We start from the raw sequence: 19,672 nt of genomic DNA on the forward strand, positions 1-19,672 counted from the left end.
CAAGGTGGGCGGATCACGAGGTCAGGAGATTGAGACCATCCTGGCTAACACGGTGAAACCCCGTCTCTACTAAAAATACAAAAAAAATAGCTGGGCGTGGCAGTGTGCGCCTATAGTCCCAGCTGCTGAGGAGACTGAAGCAGGAGAATGGCATGAACCAGGGAGGCGGAGCTTGCAGTGAGCCGAGATCGCGCCACTGTACTCCAGCCTGGGTGACAGAGCAAGACTCAGTCTCAAAAAATAAAAATACAAATAAAAAAAAAAAAGAATGCAGAACAAATGGAGCACAGCAAACACTATATAGCTTTTCTCTGGGCAATATCAGTTTTCTTTATATATAGTGAAATAGATAGTCCACAAAGAATGGAATGAATACATGCTGACTTCAAGAAATGCTTAGAAACCTATTCTTTCTTTGTATTTTTCCTCTCTTTCTTTCTTTTTAAATAAGTGTTTGGTATTATTTAGTTTCATCATATTCCTTTTGCTCCCAGAAGTGGAGATCTGGCTAAATAACTGTTACATATTAGAAAATGAAGTCCAAATTTTAAAAAATATCACTTATCTGCCTCAACAGCTACAGTTTTGAACTCAGATATCAGTTTTAAATTCTAACAAAAGATAATGCTAATAAATACAGAAGCAGTCAGGGAGTCAGGTCAGCTACAATATATGTGGTTTTGGCTACTGCCAGTAACCATTAGAAGATAAAACCCTCCTAGGAGACACAGATGAACACTTACTGTGTACATCCAGACTTGAAAGTTAAATTATCTTTAGTGAGTATAAATATTTGGTGCTTCAAGAGCTACCTTCACGTTGAATGTGATATCCTCCATGACGTACACGCGTTCAGGAAATGCCTTAGCCACCTCCTCCACACTGTTGAAATATTGCACTGGCTCCTTTATATCTCGGTCTTGTTCCAGCAGCTTGAATTGCCCTAAAACACACGATAAACAGAAGAGACCTAAGATGTTTATGCTGGACTGCTGTTACCATGGCAACAACATCCTCTCTCTTTACTCCAGCCCTTCTTTGTCAAAGATTCCTGTTCATCATTAATTTTTTTAAAAAGGCATTATGGTAGGTTCCATTAAACTAGAAGATAGATAGATTTTAAAATCAGCTTAAAAATGAAAATAAACTGCATTCTTTTTGTTTACATTCAGAGTTTATTCCCAGATGTCCAAAATCAAACTGAATGAATGCTTACTTGCTGTTTGATCTCAAAGTGAAAACTCACTTTGTTATAAATGGTTGTTTTTAACAGTAAATTAAACATTGAAGTTACCTTGCCCATCAGTTGTTATAAGAACCACACATTTATGTTCTAGAACCGAGTCTTAGAAGCCTGGGACAGCTCACTTTTTAAAATTAGTATTAAATTTTTTTTTTTTTTTTGCAAATAGAACAAAATGATATAATGGATTCCTGGGTTTCACATAACTCATATTCTTGGTTACAACAATATGCAGGTAATGTCTAGGGCTCATGAGCTGCTGTGATGTGTGATGCTGCTGAGGCAGAAGCATGGAGCAGCAGCAGACAGCTGTCTGGTGAGCTTCCTCTCAACCACTGAGCCTGCCGGCCACTCAGCCTCCAGAGCTCCACATGGCTCCTTTCTTTCCTTTTACTGCTATATATGAAATTCATGCGAGTAGGCCATATCATGGTCTCCACAATTTACAGGATTTATGAAGAACTTTGAACATATTCCTAAAATATCAAGGATCTATCATGTTGTTGTTTACATTTTCAGTATCTGTGACCCTGCTGCAACATTTGAGAAGAACTGTTTTCAGTTTGGAATAAAAGACCATATGCAATCATAACAGGGATACAGTGTTTCTTAGTAGTTATTTTCTGAATCCTGGCTATAATATAATACTCCAGAAACTTAAAAGGAATTAAAAGCTATCATGGGCAAATCTCTCAGGCAGAAACAGGAAAACTTTCATTCATATTCTCAACACAATTTTTTAGCATCTACTAGGTGGAGACATTATTCTAGATGCTAGAGATCCATCAGTTAATGGAATTAACACAAATCTCTGTTCTCCCAAAGCTTACATTCCAGCAGGAGATGGATGGTATAATACATGAGTAAGAGTATACCGTGGTAGAAGGTGAAAAGTGCTATTAAATTTAGGGCAGGGTGTGGGGGATGGAGAGTGCAGAGAGACCAGTCAGTATTGCTGAGATGGTGACCTTTGGTGTAGGTGAGGGAGGGTCGTGCTTGGTAGTTGCAGGTAGAGGTCTCAGAATTCTAAGACTAGGCAACAGTCTGCCCAAAGACTCTCAGGTGGGTGGGCTGCCTGCCTGGCATGCTGCCACTATGGCTGGAGTGGGATAAGGAAAGAGGGGAAAGAAAGTTAGAGCAGTAGCAGGTGGTCAGACTGTATATGGCTTTTAAGGAGTTGCACTCTTCACCTAAGTGGAATGGGGATTTGAGCAGAGAGGAGGTGATATAACCAATGCTACAGAAGGATCCCTCTAGCTGGCATGTTGAGAAGACCATAAAGGTGCAAGGCACAGAGGCAAGCGACACCAGGTAGAAGGCTCCTAGAATAATTCAGGTATGACATGGCAGGGGCTGGGAAGCGGTTAGAAATTGTGAGGACCCCAGCCTGATCAACTCTGAACAGAGCTGACATTGACTGAGACAGGACAGCTTTGGAGGGTGAAGGCAGGATCAGGAGTTCAGTCTGGACAGGTAAGTCTGAGATGTCTATTGGACACGCAAACAGAGATGTTCAAAAAGTTCTTAGACAGACACCGAAGTGTGGAGGTCAGGAGAGAAGTCTGGCTGGAAAGAATAAATCTGGCAGTCATCGGCTAACAGATGCTATTTGAAGCCATGACATTTTGATGATGATGACCATGGGCCTGAGTGTGGACAGAGAAGAGGTCTAAGGTTTGAGTCCTGGGAGACTGAGAAGGACTGGCCAGGGGAGTGAGAGGAAAACCAAGAGGGATGCATCCAAGAAGCCAGGTGATCTGATTCCTCCAATGAATGGGGAGTGGGTGTCAAATGCTGCTTACAGGACAGTGAAATGAGGACTGAAAACTGTAGGATTCAGCAACTTGTATTTAATTGAGGACTTCAACAAGAGCAGCAGAAGAGCTGGGCTAAAAGCTTGGCTGAAATGGATTGAAGGCAGCCTGGGAAGAGAGAGAAACCAGAAATAATAAGAACGGGCACCAGATATTTTGGGAGTTCTGCTATAAAATAGAGGAGAGAGATGGAACAGAGGCTACTGAGAGGAAGCAGAAGTGAGATGTAGGGAATGTTTTTATTTTCCTTAGTATGATGGGAGAAGAAACAAGCATGCTTGCATGCTGATGGGAATGACCAGCAGAGGGGGACAAGGTGTTGACAGGAGAAATGATTGGAACCCAATTGTTGAGCAGGCAGAGAATGTGCATCTGATGTTGAAATGGAGGAGATGCCTTCAGACAGGAGCACAGGCCATTCATCTCCAGCCCCAAGAGATGCAGCAGTAGAAGCTGTTGGAAGCTTCCAATTTTTCCAGCCAAAGTTGGAAGGAAGGCATTGGTTGAGAATAAGGTTGAGAGAGGAGCTGTTAGAGGGTTAAGGAAAGAGGAGAAGGTTGCAATGTAATATGATTGCTGGGCAGCATTTTTTAAGTTCCTACTTGAGGTTCATGGTCATTAATTAAAAGTAAAACCACAGAGTACAGTTGTGTTTTTGTCCAGCCAAGGTCAGATGCACAGAGGCTGGCACAAAGTAGCCAGAGATTCAGATTCAGCCAGAGCTGAGACTACCAAGTGAATATGAGAAGTGAGAGGGGCAAAGGAGTCAGGATGTCACCGGGAGCAATTATGCCACCTGAACATGGACCGTGAGCTGGATAAAATGGGCACAAGATCCTGGGTGGGAGGGAAGTGGGTCCGGGAAAAAAGTAGTGGGATCAATGGATCATGGATTTTGATGGAACTGAGTTTTGAACCCTAGAGGGAGTGAGCTCAAAAGCCATGCAAAGGAGAGAAGTCAGTGCATGCAGTTGAAAAAATGGAAGGATGGAGTTGCTGGTTATGATGTGGTCTAAGGAGGGACCATATCTGCTAAAGGCTGAGATGGCAAACAGCTAAATGACTGAGAAGCCCAGGGGTATTAAAAGGATCATATTTCCAAGGAAAATCCTCCTTGATAAGAAGAGGAGCATTTCTGGAGAGAATAACAGCAAGCCAGGAACTAAAATTATGTCACAATGAGGACAGAATTCTAGGCTTGGTAGGTAACTAACAACGATGGGGTAGTGGGTGATACAGTCTGATGAACAAGAGGTTTAAAGCCTGGTGGACAAGCGGTTTAAAGCAAAGAGTTTTTAGGGAATTGCAAAGTGGAATGGTAAAGGTGATGAGGAAGAATAAAGAGACCACTTACACTCCTCTACTTTGGGGCAAAAAATAGAGCTGCCACCTGAAAGGGCTTCTCTCAGGGAATATCCAAGTTTGGGTTTAACAAGATAAAAGTAATTTCAGAGAAGGCTTTAAGGATATAGAGGTTTTGCTGGTGATGGACCATGAGGGAACAGTTTTCTGGAGTTAAGAGGTAGGTGATAAGGACAATACAGAGGATGAACCTAGACATGAAATAACAGCTCATATACCATGTAGAAATATGTAGGGGTATGAATAATACATTTGAATGTACAGTATGAATATGTTACAGTACATACTTTTTGACAAAAAAAGTTGTTTTTTTTTTTAAATAAGGCAATTTCAAAATAACACATTTCAACAAATTCTGTCACAAGTTAAACTTTTCATTTGTCTCTATACTTACCTGGTCCATGCACAAATTCTTAACCATTATGGTGTTCTACAGTTTTATACCGTGCCCTTGCCCACTGAGCTGAGCATTTCTCCATGCAATGACACCCGTGTGCATGGCATTTCATAATGGATTTAACTGTTTTTCCATTCTTATATGATTAGTCTAAGTTAGACAGATGCCTAATTTAAATGCAGACTCTGCCACTTTCAAGTTTTGTGGTGCTGGCAAGTTACAAATCCACTTGAGTCTTGTTTCCTCACCTGTAAAATGGGGACACTTCAAGGGACGCCATGAGGATTAAACGATATGATGGATCCAAAGTATTTAGCACAAGTGACCATTCAACAACTCCTAGCTTCTATTCCTCTTCTCAAGATGCATACAGATTGTCATTTCTTGGGTCACTTTCTGTTGTCGTTTTTTTTTTTTGAGACGGAGTCTCGCTCTGTCTCCCAGGCTGGAGTGCAATGCTGCGATCTCAGCTCACTGCAACCTCCACCTCCTGGGTTCAAGCCATTCTCCTGCCTCAGCCTCCTGAGTAGCTGGGATTACAGGCATGCACCACCATGCCTGGCTAATTTTTGTATTTTTAGTAGAGGCAGGGTTTCACCATGTTGGTCAGGCTGGTCTCAAACTCCTGACCTTGTGATCCACCTGCCTCAGCCTCCCAAAGTGCTGGGATTACAGGTGTCAGCCACCGCGCCCCGCCAATTTTTTTGATTAAGAAATTATGGATTTGGAATATGAACACATTTCAAGCTATCATTAAGCCAGGTATACTTTCATGAAAACCTGCAAATGGTATCTTTTCAATAGTATTTAATAAGTTTAATTTATTGTAATTTTATGATCAATATTTTAGAAAAATGTTATCAAGATGCAGGGATTCATATGCATGCCAAACACTCATTGAGTAGTCTACAGATACTCAATCTCTGAGGTTAAGAGGTTACCTGAAAGCACTATGCCTATAATAAATTTCATTCTGTCCCTTCAGAAATGTACTCACAGGCCAAGGATGCATCACTGCACCCTAATATATCAAACATTACACTATGGACTATCTAGCAGATATAGATACACTATAGTGCTATCTAGCAGAAATATAACAAGCCACATGTGCAATTATATATTTTCTAGTAGCCATATTTAAAGAGAAGAGGTAAAATTTAAATAACATATTTTATTTAAACCAATACATCTAAATTCAATTAAACATCACTAATGATGTATTTTATATATATAAATGTATTTTATATATAATATATGAATGTATTTTATATATAATATATAAATGTATTATGTATATAATATATAAATGTATTTTATATATTTATAAAATTTATAAATTTATTTATTTATAAATTTTTTATAATTTTATTTATTTATAAATTTATATATTTATAAATTTATAAAATTTATATATTTATAAAATATATATTATATATATTAATTATATATATAAATATATAATATATTAATATATATAATATATATTTTATATATATACTTTTACATTAAGTCTTTTAAATCTGGTGTATGTTTTACACTTAGGGATCATCTCAGTTCAGACTAGCCACATTTCAAATGCTCAACAGCTCCATGTGGCTACTGGCTGTCATACTGGACAGTTGGTGCAGGTCTAGAATATCTCTGCATTCCCTTAAAACTGTGATTGCAGGTACTGTTCAAGTCCTTAAATAAAGATTACGTGATAGAACCCCCTTAGGGAAAAAGATGTATTTCCTGAAAAAGAAGAATGTTTCTTTATGAAATAAGAAGAGCTTTGGAATTCCTATTTTCCTTTTTGCCTTGTTTGCCATGATTACTGATATTTTGGTTTAAATAACAGAGTCTTGGTTTCTTTTTTTTTTTTTTTTTGTTGCATATTTCTTTTTATTTATTTATTTATTTATTTATTTATTTATTTTTTATTTTTCTTTTATTATTATTATTATTATCATTATTATACTTTAGGTTTTATGGTACATGTGCACAATGTGCAGGTAAGTTACATATGTATACATGTGCCATGCTGGTGCGCTGCACCCACCAACTCGTCATCTAGCATTAGGTATATCTCCCAATGCTATCCCTCCCCCCTCCCCCCACCCCACAACAGTCCCCAAAGTGTGATGTTCCCCTTCCTGTGTCCATGTGTTCTCATTGTTCAATTCCCACCTATGAGTGAGAATATGCGGTGTTTGGTTTTTTGTTCTTGCGATAGTTTACTGAGAATGATGATTTCCAGTTTCATCCATGTCCCTACAAAGGACGTGAACTCATCATTTTTTATGGCTGCGTAGTATTCCATGGTGTATATGTGCCACATTTTCTTAATCCAGTCTATCATTGTTGGACATTTGGGTTGGTTCCAAGTCTTTGCTATTGTGAATAATGCTGCAATAAACATACGTGTGCATGTGTCTTTATAGCAGCATGATTTATAGTCCTTTGGGTATATACCCAGTAATGGGATGGCTGGGTCGAATGGAATTTCTAGTTCTAGATCCCTGAGGAATCGCCACACTGAGAGTCTTGGTTTCTTAATATAACCACCTTTATCCCCTTGTCTCCCATCTTGGGTTCTTGTTTTTTAATTATTTTTCTATTGCATCTGTGATCTTGTACTATCAGTAGGCTCAAACATATTCTGGCATACAGAACAAATGAATAATCACTTTTGGTACGGTCATAGGGTCCATATTAAGCTGCATAGTCACCTGTGTTTTGTCATCCTGCTGGACAGGAAGACTTCAGAATCACATATACATGGGAGCATGTACAAGAAATTCTACTGAGAATGATTAACACACACAGATAAGAGAACAAGGAAAAAACTAACAGCTAAATATGGCCAAATGCTACAACTGTTAACATTTATGCACATAGTATATCAGATTAATAGGTTCCTTTCATTCGTTCTTTCAATTGTTTAGTGAATACCCAATTGTCAGTTAATTTCTCTCATCTCTTTTCCATAGTGTTTTCAGATCATCCTGGAAGATTTTAATTTACATATTTGTGTACACATATTATATTTTAAACATTCTCCTGTGATGTTAAATTACTGAAAACCAAATACTACCTTATATTTCTTTATTTTTGAGACAAGGTCTGGCTCTATTGCCCAGGCTGGAGTGCAGTGGTACCATCTTGGCTCACTGGCTCCCCAGACTAAAGCCATCCTCTCACCTCAGCCTCTCAAGTAGCTGGGACTACAGGCGCATGCCACCACACCCAGCTAATTGTTGTATTTTTTGTAGAGATGGGGTTTTGCCATGTTGCTCAGGACAGTCTCAAACTTGTGAGCCTACGCAATCTGCCCACCTCAGCCTCCCAAAGTGTGCTGGGATTATAGGTGTGAGCCACCATACGCGGCCCTACTTTGCATTTCTTGCGCCCCACAAATGTCTTTAAAATAGAAATAGCTAAAACCTATAAAATATTTTCTTAATGTAATGTTTAAATACTAGGCCACAATACACATCCAACTTCCTATTGCAGGAGTTGGCAAACTTGTTCTGTAAATATTTTAGATTTCATGAGCTAAACAGTCTCTATTCACATCTACTCAACTCTGGCCATGTAGGGCAAAATCAGCCATAGACAACACGCAAGTGAATAAGAGCTGCTGTGCTCCAAAAAACTTTATTTATGAAAACAGGCTACAGTGTGCTGACCTCTGTCCTGCTGGAAGGAGTGGAAAGTATAGGTCAGGGCAGTGGCAAGACAAGACATTAGAAGTGAGAATGGGCCAGGCGCGGTGGCTCACGCCTGTAATCCCAGCACTTTGGCAGGCCGAAGCAGACAGATCACTGAAGGCCAGGAGTTCAAGACCAACCTGGCCAACATGGTGAAACCTCATCTCTACTAAAAATACAAAAATCAGCCTGGAGTGGTGGCACATGCTTGTGATCCCAGCTACTTGGGAGGCTGAGGCAGGAGAATCGCTTGAACCCAGGAGGCATAGGTTGCAGTGAGCTGAGATTGCATCACTGCATTCCAGCCTGGGTGACAGAGCTCTGTCACTCACACACACACACACACACACACACACACCCCAAAAAAAAAAAAAAAAAAAGCAAAGCAAAGTAAAGAAAGTGACTAGTCCTTTTATTGCATACCACTGAACAGTCATACCAGGGTCTCTTGTAAGGTACCTGAAATCACATTCTAAGTTGCCCATGTTTGTCTTTGAATGGCAGTTTTCTCTTTAAATAGGAGTCTAATATCAACAAGTAAAAGCTGTAGAAGTGGACTTATATTAAAAGAATAATGTAAATAACCAGCAAACATGAAGGCCTACATTTTCTCACTGTAGTTTGCAAGATAAAATTTCTATGAACTTTTATTTTGCTGCTGCTGCTTTTTTTTTTTTAAGAATGTAACATTCTCAGATTAGCCAACGTTAAGTACTCTGGGAAAAATGCTGAGTATTACTGCCTCCTCTGTGATTGCTGTGTCCTGGAAATCGGAACTTGTTGGAGTCAAATCTTGGAGACAATCTAAAGAGTTAAGAGCCAGTTTCCTGCCAAAAGTGAAATCAATTTACATGACACATATTCCCACAATCCCCACATGGAGGAACTAATTTTTTAACAGACCATTTCATGAATAACAGAGTCTTTGTGCCACCAAATAAAAACATTTGGAGATTGTTGAAACATCTGTTCTGAGATGTTACTGTCAAACTCTGTTCTTGAAAGGGAGGAAGCTGCATTGTCTTTCAGGAGCTTTGATGATTTCATAAAATGTCTCCATCGTAAGAGCTGTTCCATCTGCAGGCCCCTGAAAGTTCCAGGAACAAATTGAACACCAATGACATGCTCGCTGATTATGGTTTAAATAAATTTATGATAATATTTAAAAAGCAAAGATGGAAGCTATATTTCATGATGTATTTCTAAAACTGTATTTCATAATTGACATTATGAAATAAGCGTCATCTAGAAAATATCCATTTTGTGTGTGCCCCTCAAGATAGCCACAGTGAGTTATTTCAGAATGGATAACACATCAGCTAAGATGCTCCAAATCCTTCCTTCATCTAAGTTTCGATCATCTGTATGGGGCTGAAGGGACTAAACTTCACTCTCCTTTACTTACGGGGAAAGGTCACTTCCCAGAAATGAAAAGTGGAAACAAATTTTGCTAATTAAGAAGACAGCAACAATGCCCAGATACAAAGAAATAAAAGGGAGACTTAGAGATGGTCAAATTCAGGTCTGTCCAGTTTGCTTCTGGTTGGGAAGTTAGGGTTAGTGCCACCGGTGAAGATGCAGCTCCCCATGATGTGTGCCTCACTGTTCGCCATCACCACCGGCAGTCAGCACGACCTGTGGTAGGCCCACTTTTGCAGCTGTAGTTTTACTGTCTGCCATCCCTTCAGCATGGCAGTCTACTTTGTGTATCAAATAAAAAGAAATGGAATGACAGCTGAGGCCCATAGTGTCCATCTGTGGACCCACAACTCAAATGAGCAACATTCTGTTGTCATCTCCATGACCGCGAGCAGAAAAATGTTGCTGAAACCAGCCCAAAAATGATAATATAGAAAAGAAAGCAAGAGCAACAGAAATGGCACCAGAACACCAAAGAAACCTAAAAATGGCTAATGTGAGGAAAAAGATTAAGCAAAGGGAAGCCTAGAAAGTTGAAAATGCCATGAAGGGGAGGGTCCAGGTCTGTGATTCAGTGTGGTACCTCCAGCATCATACCACATATGGCATAAAGCAGGTGCTCACTAAATAGTGAATGAATGAACTTTTCTTCTCTTACCTTTTTCAGAGACAGGCCACAGACAAAGTTAGATGGTTCCAAGTCAACTGTACAAATGAAATGCATTTAAGATGGCTCAAATAACTGGCCCTTCAAACCACTGGCCCATATCCAAATGTGAAGAGATCAGCAATTATCAAGTGATGGAAACAACTAGCCAGTTGCCATTTTTCAATAAGTAAATAAACCTGGGTAGGAATGTGGACTTACAAAACAATACCAAAGTTCAAACACACTCTTGTATTTCAATCTTATGTATGCATGTAAGCTAGAGTTTCTGTAGGATTAAAATGTAAAAGTAGGATTGCCCCATAAAAGATAAGCAGCACTTCATTTTGTATGGCACCAACCTATATATATTGCCTTTTTAACCTTTGTGTAAATGTTCACCTCCACTAAGTGTATGAAACCTCATTTACCTAAACCCTTCATCAACAGTGAATGCTACCTCACTTCTCTTTCCTTGAGTAAGGTGGAAGACTTTTAAAGATTGCCTAACGTATGTACATGCCAAAAAATCCAAATAGTACTAGAGGGTGTAGAGTGAAAAACTAAGTCTCCCTCCCAATCTTACCCTCAGATCTTCTTGCTGAAGCAGCTGCTATATAGTCTCTTGTACTTCTGTCCAGAGGCAGTATCTGATATAGTATACACACATAATGCTACCCTTTTCAAAACAAATGGTTGCATTCTGTACAGTTATTCCATCACTGCATAAAAATCTGTCTCATTCTTTAAAAGAACTGCACATTATTTCATCCCATGCATATACCATAACTAATTTAACCAGTCTGCTATTGATGGACACCCACATTTATTCCAATCTTTTGCAGCCACAGTGATATTGAAGTTAAATATGCTTGTCCTGAAGGCTTTGAGTACTTAGTCCAACTACATTGGTGGGAAAATGCCTAAATGAGGAATTGCTGAGCCAAAGGGTAAATGCATTTTTATTCTTGATATATATTGTCAAACTAAGAGGTCTGTGTCCACTTACATTCTTACAACAACGCGTTTCCTCATGCTTTTCCTAATAGTTCATTACCAAACTGAAAAATTATCATTGCCAATCCAACAGGTGAAAAATAGCATCCCATTGGGATTGTAATTGTGTTTTTCTTATTATAAAGGATATAATTATTTTTATAAGTAATCTATATTTCATATTATGTGACTTTTCTGTTCATTTTCTTATTCCCAATCTTTGAAATTCCTGCTGATCTTAATCCTACTCTTAATGATACAAAACAAAAACTTGAAATTCTACAACATGGCATTCCCTATTTTAAAATCTGATTCCCTACATCACTTGAAGTTAGTTCCTAAAATTACTATTTTTTCATGGCAGAGGAAGTGGAAGCGGAGTTGGGGGAAACGAGGGGTAACGAACAAGTCTCAATACAAAGTCTCAAAACATACAAACATAGAGAATTGGAATTAAAACCAAAGAAAAGGAGGCATCAATCAAAAATAATGAACTGCACCATAGATAATCTGTGGTTATTTCTATTTATTTCTCCATCTGAGATTTTATAAAGCAAGTGGTCAGACCATTACTTTTAATTCTGAAACTCCATTCTTGAACTTAACTAGGCCCAGAATTCAAAACTGAACCATTCTGGGATCTATGTTCTAAGCAGCCAAACCATTTCACACCATGCAAATTGGTTTCCCTGTTTTTTGAAAATGGGAAGACTGCATTTTTCATTGTATCTCACTGGTTAACTGCTTCTTCAGAATTGCCAGAAGTTTTCTGGGACAAATTTATCATAAACATGATGGAACCTAGAAAGGTCTTAGACTGAACATGGTTGCTAATACATTATGAAATCTCGGCACTTCTTTCCTTGAAATCTCTTAGTCCAGAGCACTCACTGCTACTATTCTGGTTTTGATTCTCATCACTTTGTAATGGTATTACTGCTTCAGATTTTAAGCCCGTTTCCATCTCTGCCCTTCCATTATCACATTATTCACCTTAAAATACAACCTAAAACAAATCCATCTCACTCAAGAACCTAAGTGTTCCATAAACACTTGTAGAATAAATGAATAAACAAACATATAATAGCTCTTTAATCTCTAACCACCAAGCCCAGACTCCTCTGCCTCGGCTTTTATTTAAGTCCCTCCATGATCTGGCTCCACTTAGCTTATGCAAACATTTCCCCACCATCTGTGCAACCAGTACTCACTTTCCCCTTTGCCTTTGCTCATGCTCTTTTCTCAGTCTGTGCAAAAATATCGACCCTTTTAATGACATTCTGAGTTCTGTGCATGGCCATCTTCCTCTCATTCTGCTTCTTTTCTCACTCTCTTAGCCCTCCTGGGGGAACTCCTCTATCATCTTGGCTCCAAGGACCATCTATATAAGTTGACAATACATCAACCTTTCTCTCTAACAGAATCTCTCCTAAATTCCACATCAGCCTATCCAATACCTGGTACACTTCTCCAAAGGCTCTCTCACAAAAATCTCAAAATCAAAATATGCAAAACTAAAATCATCTTTTTACTTCCTGAATCAAGCAACCATACAAGTCAGAAAGGATGGTCATCCTTGACACTTTCTATTCCCTAATCTCTCACATTCAATTACTGTCAACTTCAACTCCATTCTTTTTCTTACATGGATCAAATCCTTTCGTCTCCACTGCTATCACATATTCCCAATCACAGCATCTCTCACTTTGGCCAGTTTTCCTAGTTGATTGTCCTGCCTCTAGATTTCCACCCCAGGAAACCATCTTTACACCATTGCTTAAAATTCAAATCTAACCATATTTCAATTTAGGATAATTTGCACAGGATTTATGTACAATGGGACTATTTGTCATGATGTGGGTAGGCTATAGGGGAACCACAGTGATAACCGGGGGATAGTATCAGAGAAGATGTCACCACCATTGGCCTCCAGGGACAAGAGAGGGACTAGTTAGGGAAACAAAGAGCTGTATAAATACCCTGGCTTTGAGAAAAGGAGAGGCAGCTGGCTCTAGTGATTTTTTTTAAGGGAGGAAGCCAACAGAGAAAAAAGACCTTGACCTCGCTCTGTTCCTGCCCATTTCTGGCTGAGGCTATTTAGCCACTGGCTGAAACTAAAAGGCACGACAGTCTGCTGATTTAACCCTACAGGTTAGCCTCTGGGGTGAAGCAGGGTAGAGGTGGTAGAGAGTAGATTTGCGGTAGGGGTGGCATATAGGAGATGTGTATACAGGCCCTCCAAGATCTGGCTCTCACTTTCTTCTCATCATGCTAAAACCCATGTAGATCCATCCACAGCGAACTATAGAATGCACCATCTGGAATACCCTTCCTCTATTCCCAGATTTCACCAATCTATTTATTTTCCACAATCAATTCACTTATTACCTAAACTATAAAGATTGGGGTCAGTTACATACCTGAAAGAATCTTATCTTTTGAATGACTGTATTATCTACAGATTTTTATCAAAGCCTGTATGTATTTTATTGTCCTTATTTGTTTTCTTGTCTTTGTAAACAAACCAGTAAACTTTCTAAAGAAAGCAGATGTGTCAATCACCTTTTTATTCCCAGTACTCAATACTGGGCAAGACACATGGCTGAAGGAAGGAACTTAAGAGCCAGCTCAAGTCCAACATAATCTATGAAGTGTTCCTTGACAACTTCAGCTCAAATGATTTTCATTTATGTTGATTACCAGAGTCTATTTATCGATTCTCTACTTATTTTACTTCCTTTTGTGCTGTTTTCTTAATTAGACCACAGTGCCCTAACAGCTGGAATCATGTCTTCTGCTTCTCTGATAGCTGAGTTTGTGTCCAAACTAGAAACTGCATAAATGCTTTCTTTGAAGAGTAGGTGTTTAGAGCAGGAGAAATATATATTTTTGGGAGTCTTGAATTCAAATACTTATGAGACCACAAAGTCTTGCAAATTGGTAAAATTGATAAAAGTAGAAATGATGACCTCATAGCTCCAGCACCTGCTGGTTCCCAGAGGCAGGAAATTTTTATGTAAATGTGTTCAACTTTTAATGGTTTTTAATAGTTGGCTCAAATAAAAAATGTCACCCAGCCCCAAAACTGCTCTGCATTTCTTAAAGAGAGTCGGGCATAGGTGTGGATTGAGCAAGGGCTTATAACATCACTGATCTAGCTGATGCTATTGTATTTGTGAATGGGTTAATGTTGGTCAAGAAATGTGTGGGAAGTCTAGGGTCCAGGAACTCTTCATTCTACCTTCATTTGAAACCATGGTCCTGAAGTGGAAGGCTACTCTTTACAGCTTTTAGCATAAGCATTATGAGAAAGCTCATTTAAGACCTATAATATTGGCTGGGCACAGTGGCTCACACCTGTAATCCCAGCACTTTGGGAGGCCAAGGTGGGCAGATCACTTGAGGCCAGGAGTTCGAGACCAGCCTGGCCAACAGGGTGTGCTTAGCCAACTTAGCCAAGTGTAGTGGTGTGCACCTGTAATCCCAGATACTCGGGAGGCTGACGCAGTAGAATCCCTTGAGCCCAAGAGGCAGAGGTTGCAGTGGGCCAAAATTGCGCCACTGCACTCCAGCCCGGGTGACAGAGTAAGACCCTGTCTCAAATAAACAAATAAATAATCAATCAAGGTTCCAATACGTAAAAAGCAATTTTATTTGAGGAAGAACCTTTTGGAGAAATATAAAGTGATCCATTTTTTAATCTACATAAAAAATTAAGAGCAGCAAAAATTAAACTTTAATTTTTACTCATAGAATTTTCAGTTATTTAGTATGAAAAGAGAAGGGGAAAACAAAGGTGAATAGAAAATATAAAGGGAAGAGAAAAATGGGGAGAGAGGGAGATACGGAAATAGATACAAAAAGAAAATGAGACATAGAAATCGACCTATGAAAACGACAGTTACACAAATAAACATGATTTCAACCCAGACAAAGGAAAGGAAGACCACGCCAACACAGATGGACAAAAGATGGACATATGCAACACAAACAGACCCTAAAGCTACGCTGCCATTGTACAACTACAGGCAAAAGTGAAGGCAAGCTGTGTAGAATCAAAGCTGAGGTGTCTAGGAATTTTCAATACTATGGTGCTTATGCTTCTCTTCTACGCCTTATGGAAGTATTTAGAAAGGAAAAAGAAAGCCAAACTGCGTACGCAGAGTGTGAGGAGGGTGAGGAAAACACTCAAGGATTTTAACATTCCACCATTATTTCTCAATTGAAACATGACCCTGTTCTTGGCTTATTTGCTCCCTTTTCCACAGCCTAACAGTAAACTCCCACACACCAGCGGGACCACAGAGGAGAGACAATAATACAAGCAGCTGCTTGAGCTGTGGTTTTCATTAGGAAAAAAAGTGCCTTGATTATGAGAAATTTAGTTTTTAACCTCTGTACCAAAACCGAAGTGATTAAAACTCCACGTACAGAAACACGAATGGTTTCTTAAGAGCGGAGTATAGAGCACACACAGTATTATCAAAAGAGGATAGGAGGACAGTCCAAATTCTAACACCCACGCTGGCTTGTGCATTGACTTGGATATGGGAAAGTTAGCAAAGACACAAAGTAAAATAAAAACATACTCTATAGGTTCTACATTGCATTTCTGTCAAGGTTAGAGATACATTTTCACCAAAAATTTAAGCTACAAACAGCAAGGCAATCAAGCCATGAAAAGACACGGGGGAAACTTAAATGCCTATTACTAAGTGAAAGATGCCAATCTGAAAAAAATTATACCATGTATGACATCTCCGGAAAAGGCAAAACTATGGAAACAGTAAAATGATCAGTGGTTACCAAGGGTTAGGGAGGAGGAATGGATGAATAGGTGGAACACAGAAGTTTTTTATTCTTTAGACAGAGTCTTGCTGTGTAGCCCAGGCTGAAGGGCAGTGGTGCGATCTTGGCTCACTGCAACCTCCACCTCCTGGGTCCCTGTTCAAGCAATTCTCCTGCCTCAGCCTCTGGAGTAGCTGGGATTACAGGCATGCGCCACCATGCCCAGCTAATTTTTGTATTTTTAGTAGAGACAGGGTTTCACCATATTGGCCAGGTTGGTCTTGAACTCCTGACCTCGTGATCCACCTGCCTCAGCCTCCCAAAGTGCTGGGATTACAGGTGTGGCACAGAGGTTTTTTAGGGCAGTGAAAATATTCTATATGTTACCTTAATGGTAGATGCACGTCATTACACGTTTCTCCAAACTCACAAAATGTACAACAGCAAGAGTGAACCCTAATGTAAACTGTGGACTTTGGGTTATTATGACATGTCAGTGCAGGTTCATCGATTGTCACAAATATACCACTCTGGTGCAGGATGTTAATGGTGGAGGCTCTGCGTGTGTCGGGGAAAGGAGTACACGGGAAAACTCCGTACTTTCCTCTCAATTGTGCTGTGAATCTAAAACTGCTCGAAAAAATTAAGCCTTTAAAAAACAAAAAAAAGGAAGGCAACTCCTTAAAGTCTTCCATTTGATTCAAGACTCAGGTAGGACAGTCTCAGTCAGGCACGTTTTGTTCTCCCGGCTCAGCACAGGACTGTTAATTTTGGATTCAACATATACTCACTGATGATCATTTTGCTACCAAATCTTTGCACAGCAGGTAGTATATTAACTTCCAGAGTTCAAATCCTGGCTTTCCCTCCTATCATGCAACTTTGGTGGCATCATATCCTTCTACACCTCCATTTGCTTTCCAGTTCTATAATACAGGGCAGTAATATTGACACTGGACTTATGAGGATGACTAAACATATATGAAGGGCTTAACACAGTAAGTGGCACATGACAAGGACTCAATGAGCATGTACGTCGGAGAGAAGTTTAAGTTTGGGATGAAGATAAACTTGTCATGAATGAAAAGGAATGTAATCATGCTATTATTCTAATTTACTTACTGAATAAGAGAAACGTATTAGCTCCTTCTTACAGTTACCCTGGAAAAACTCCTCCAGAATATGAGACATCAAAAAGTATTCTAAATTTGACATACATAAAAAGATGGCACAATCAGTAGTTTTGTAGATAGGAAGAAGAGAGGAAAGAGCTATGCAGAAGGTATTCAGGATGGCTCACTGCCACCGGGTTGGGTTGGAGACTCCGGTTATGGGAAAGATAGAGACTGGGAAATAACAAGCATGATCTTTTCCATGACAAGCTACCTACTAAACTCTCTGCTCAATCCAAGAGCAAATGCAATTAAAATGGCTCATGCTTAAAATATAATTCCTGTAATAAATTTGTGACCATAATGACAGTGGCCTAGAGTCCTATGCTTGTTAGGAATCAGTCAAAACTGCAGTAAAAATGGAAAGGCTAGTAAAACGCAAAGGCCCTACATTGTAGAGAGCCCCTCACCCTTGCTAAGTCTTTTTCTTTAATTAAAAAATGGAGAAGAGAAGCAAGTAGCCATGTTGCTGCTCTGCTGACCTGCAGCTCCATTTTTGCTAAAGTGCTTAATGAATGAGTATGCTTTCAAACAGTCAATACACACCTTTGTCCTACTCCCAAACCAGCAAATGGTTTTTCCCTTCCACCCCCTCACAAGAAACCGACACTCTCTTCTTTTGTTTTCTTTAGTCTTTGCTGACAAAATGCCCCTGCTCTTGCTCCCGTCTCCCAATACTTCATTTTCATCCAAATGCCTCCGCTTTTATTCAGTACAGATCCAGCTTACTGAGCATTCTCTAGTGCCTTTCAGGTTTTGACCCTCTTCCATGTTAAACAGGCTGCGGTGCAAGGGTAGGATGGTTGCTCAGTAAAATATTCCATCCAACAGGGGCAGTTATGTAAACAGGGCTGCTTTCTGGCAGGAATGTCTGATGGGATAAACAAGGCTGGAGAGAAAAAGTACTTTTAGAGAGGAGTGACTTTGTCAGGGAACAGAGATACATTCCAAATTAAAAAACACTCTTCTTTCTAATGTAAGACCAGGCTTTTTAAAAACAGGAATCACTGGGAGAAATGTAAAAAGAACTGTAATAACTGAGTCAGCAATTATGATTTCTGATATTGTACAAAGGGGATCAACTTTTTCGTTTTGTGGTTGTAAATTTTTATTTCTTGAAAAAGAAAAAACAAAAACATCTTAAGTGCCAGAGATATTGGAAGGCTACTTTCAGAATTTATTAATATTTAAGAACCTATACAGATGCTGAATGGGAATTATGGCTAATATTTTATAACAAATAAGAAACATAGTCATCAGATAATTAGTAGATGGATTCACTAATGTACTCATGCTGATGTTTACTGTTGAAAGAGAGACAGCATCATCTTCATTAATATCTAGTACATGGGACAAGTGATGAAGTATTTAGCCTTGCAAACAAAAGACTATACACAGAAAATTCATTATACTAAGGTGATAATAGCTCATGATGAAGAAAGCGGGTATGATGAAAGCAAACAGAGATTGCAATACCTAAAACTGGACACCAGCAAATATGCATGACAAGAAAAGAATGACTAGAAAGTGAAGGATTAGGATTATGTTTACAATTTTATTGTAAAACCTATAGTGTGACTGGATATTAAATGTCTGAGGTTTGGTTCTTAGCATGAAATGCACAACGTGGTGTTCAAATATTTTTAAAAACAACCTCATTTAGTGAGACATCACTTAGTGAGACTAATATGAGGCAATGTGAGTAGTGGACAAGAGCCCAGCTTTGGAGTGGACAGACAAGTTTGAATCTCAGCCTTGGCCTTGACCTTGAGAGAAGGACATTTCAGGGCTTCAGTTTCCTCACATATAAAATGGGGATGTTGATACCTACTTCACGGGACTGTTACAGGGATTAAATGAGGCCATATACGTACAATCCTCAACAAAGGGCAAGATGCCTCTGATTCACAGTAATATGATTAATAATATGAATACTATTTATTATTATCAAGATTCCATAAGAGAATTAAATATAAAGGCCAAATTAATTTTTCCTCTCCATTTAAACTGAGTCAAAATATGAAAATTTCAAAGATATTTATTTATCAATGTATTACTCTGTTCAAAGCAGTATATGAAGTGCTAAGGATATTTCAAAGCACTCAGAAATATACTTCGAAATCTGTGTTTCCTTGTCTTTCAT

The 19,672-nt window shown here is 39.1% G+C and overlaps 1 protein-coding gene across 3 annotated transcripts in view; it reads right to left on the reverse strand.

Annotated features, from left to right (window-relative positions):
• The window catches only part of GAREM1 (GRB2 associated regulator of MAPK1 subtype 1), a 207,074-nt gene that overhangs the window by 45,502 nt on the left and 141,900 nt on the right, over positions 1-19,672 (reverse strand). For all 3 annotated transcript variants that reach the window (XM_054460293.2, XM_054460292.2, XM_063653523.1), the window contains one exon: positions 813-943. In XM_054460293.2, coding sequence (XP_054316268.1) covers positions 813-943 — 131 coding nt within the window. The remainder of the gene's footprint in view (positions 1-812; positions 944-19,672) is intronic.

Source organism: Pongo pygmaeus, chromosome 17, assembly GCF_028885625.2.
Source record: "Pongo pygmaeus isolate AG05252 chromosome 17, NHGRI_mPonPyg2-v2.0_pri, whole genome shotgun sequence".
NCBI lineage: Eukaryota > Metazoa > Chordata > Mammalia > Primates > Hominidae > Pongo > Pongo pygmaeus.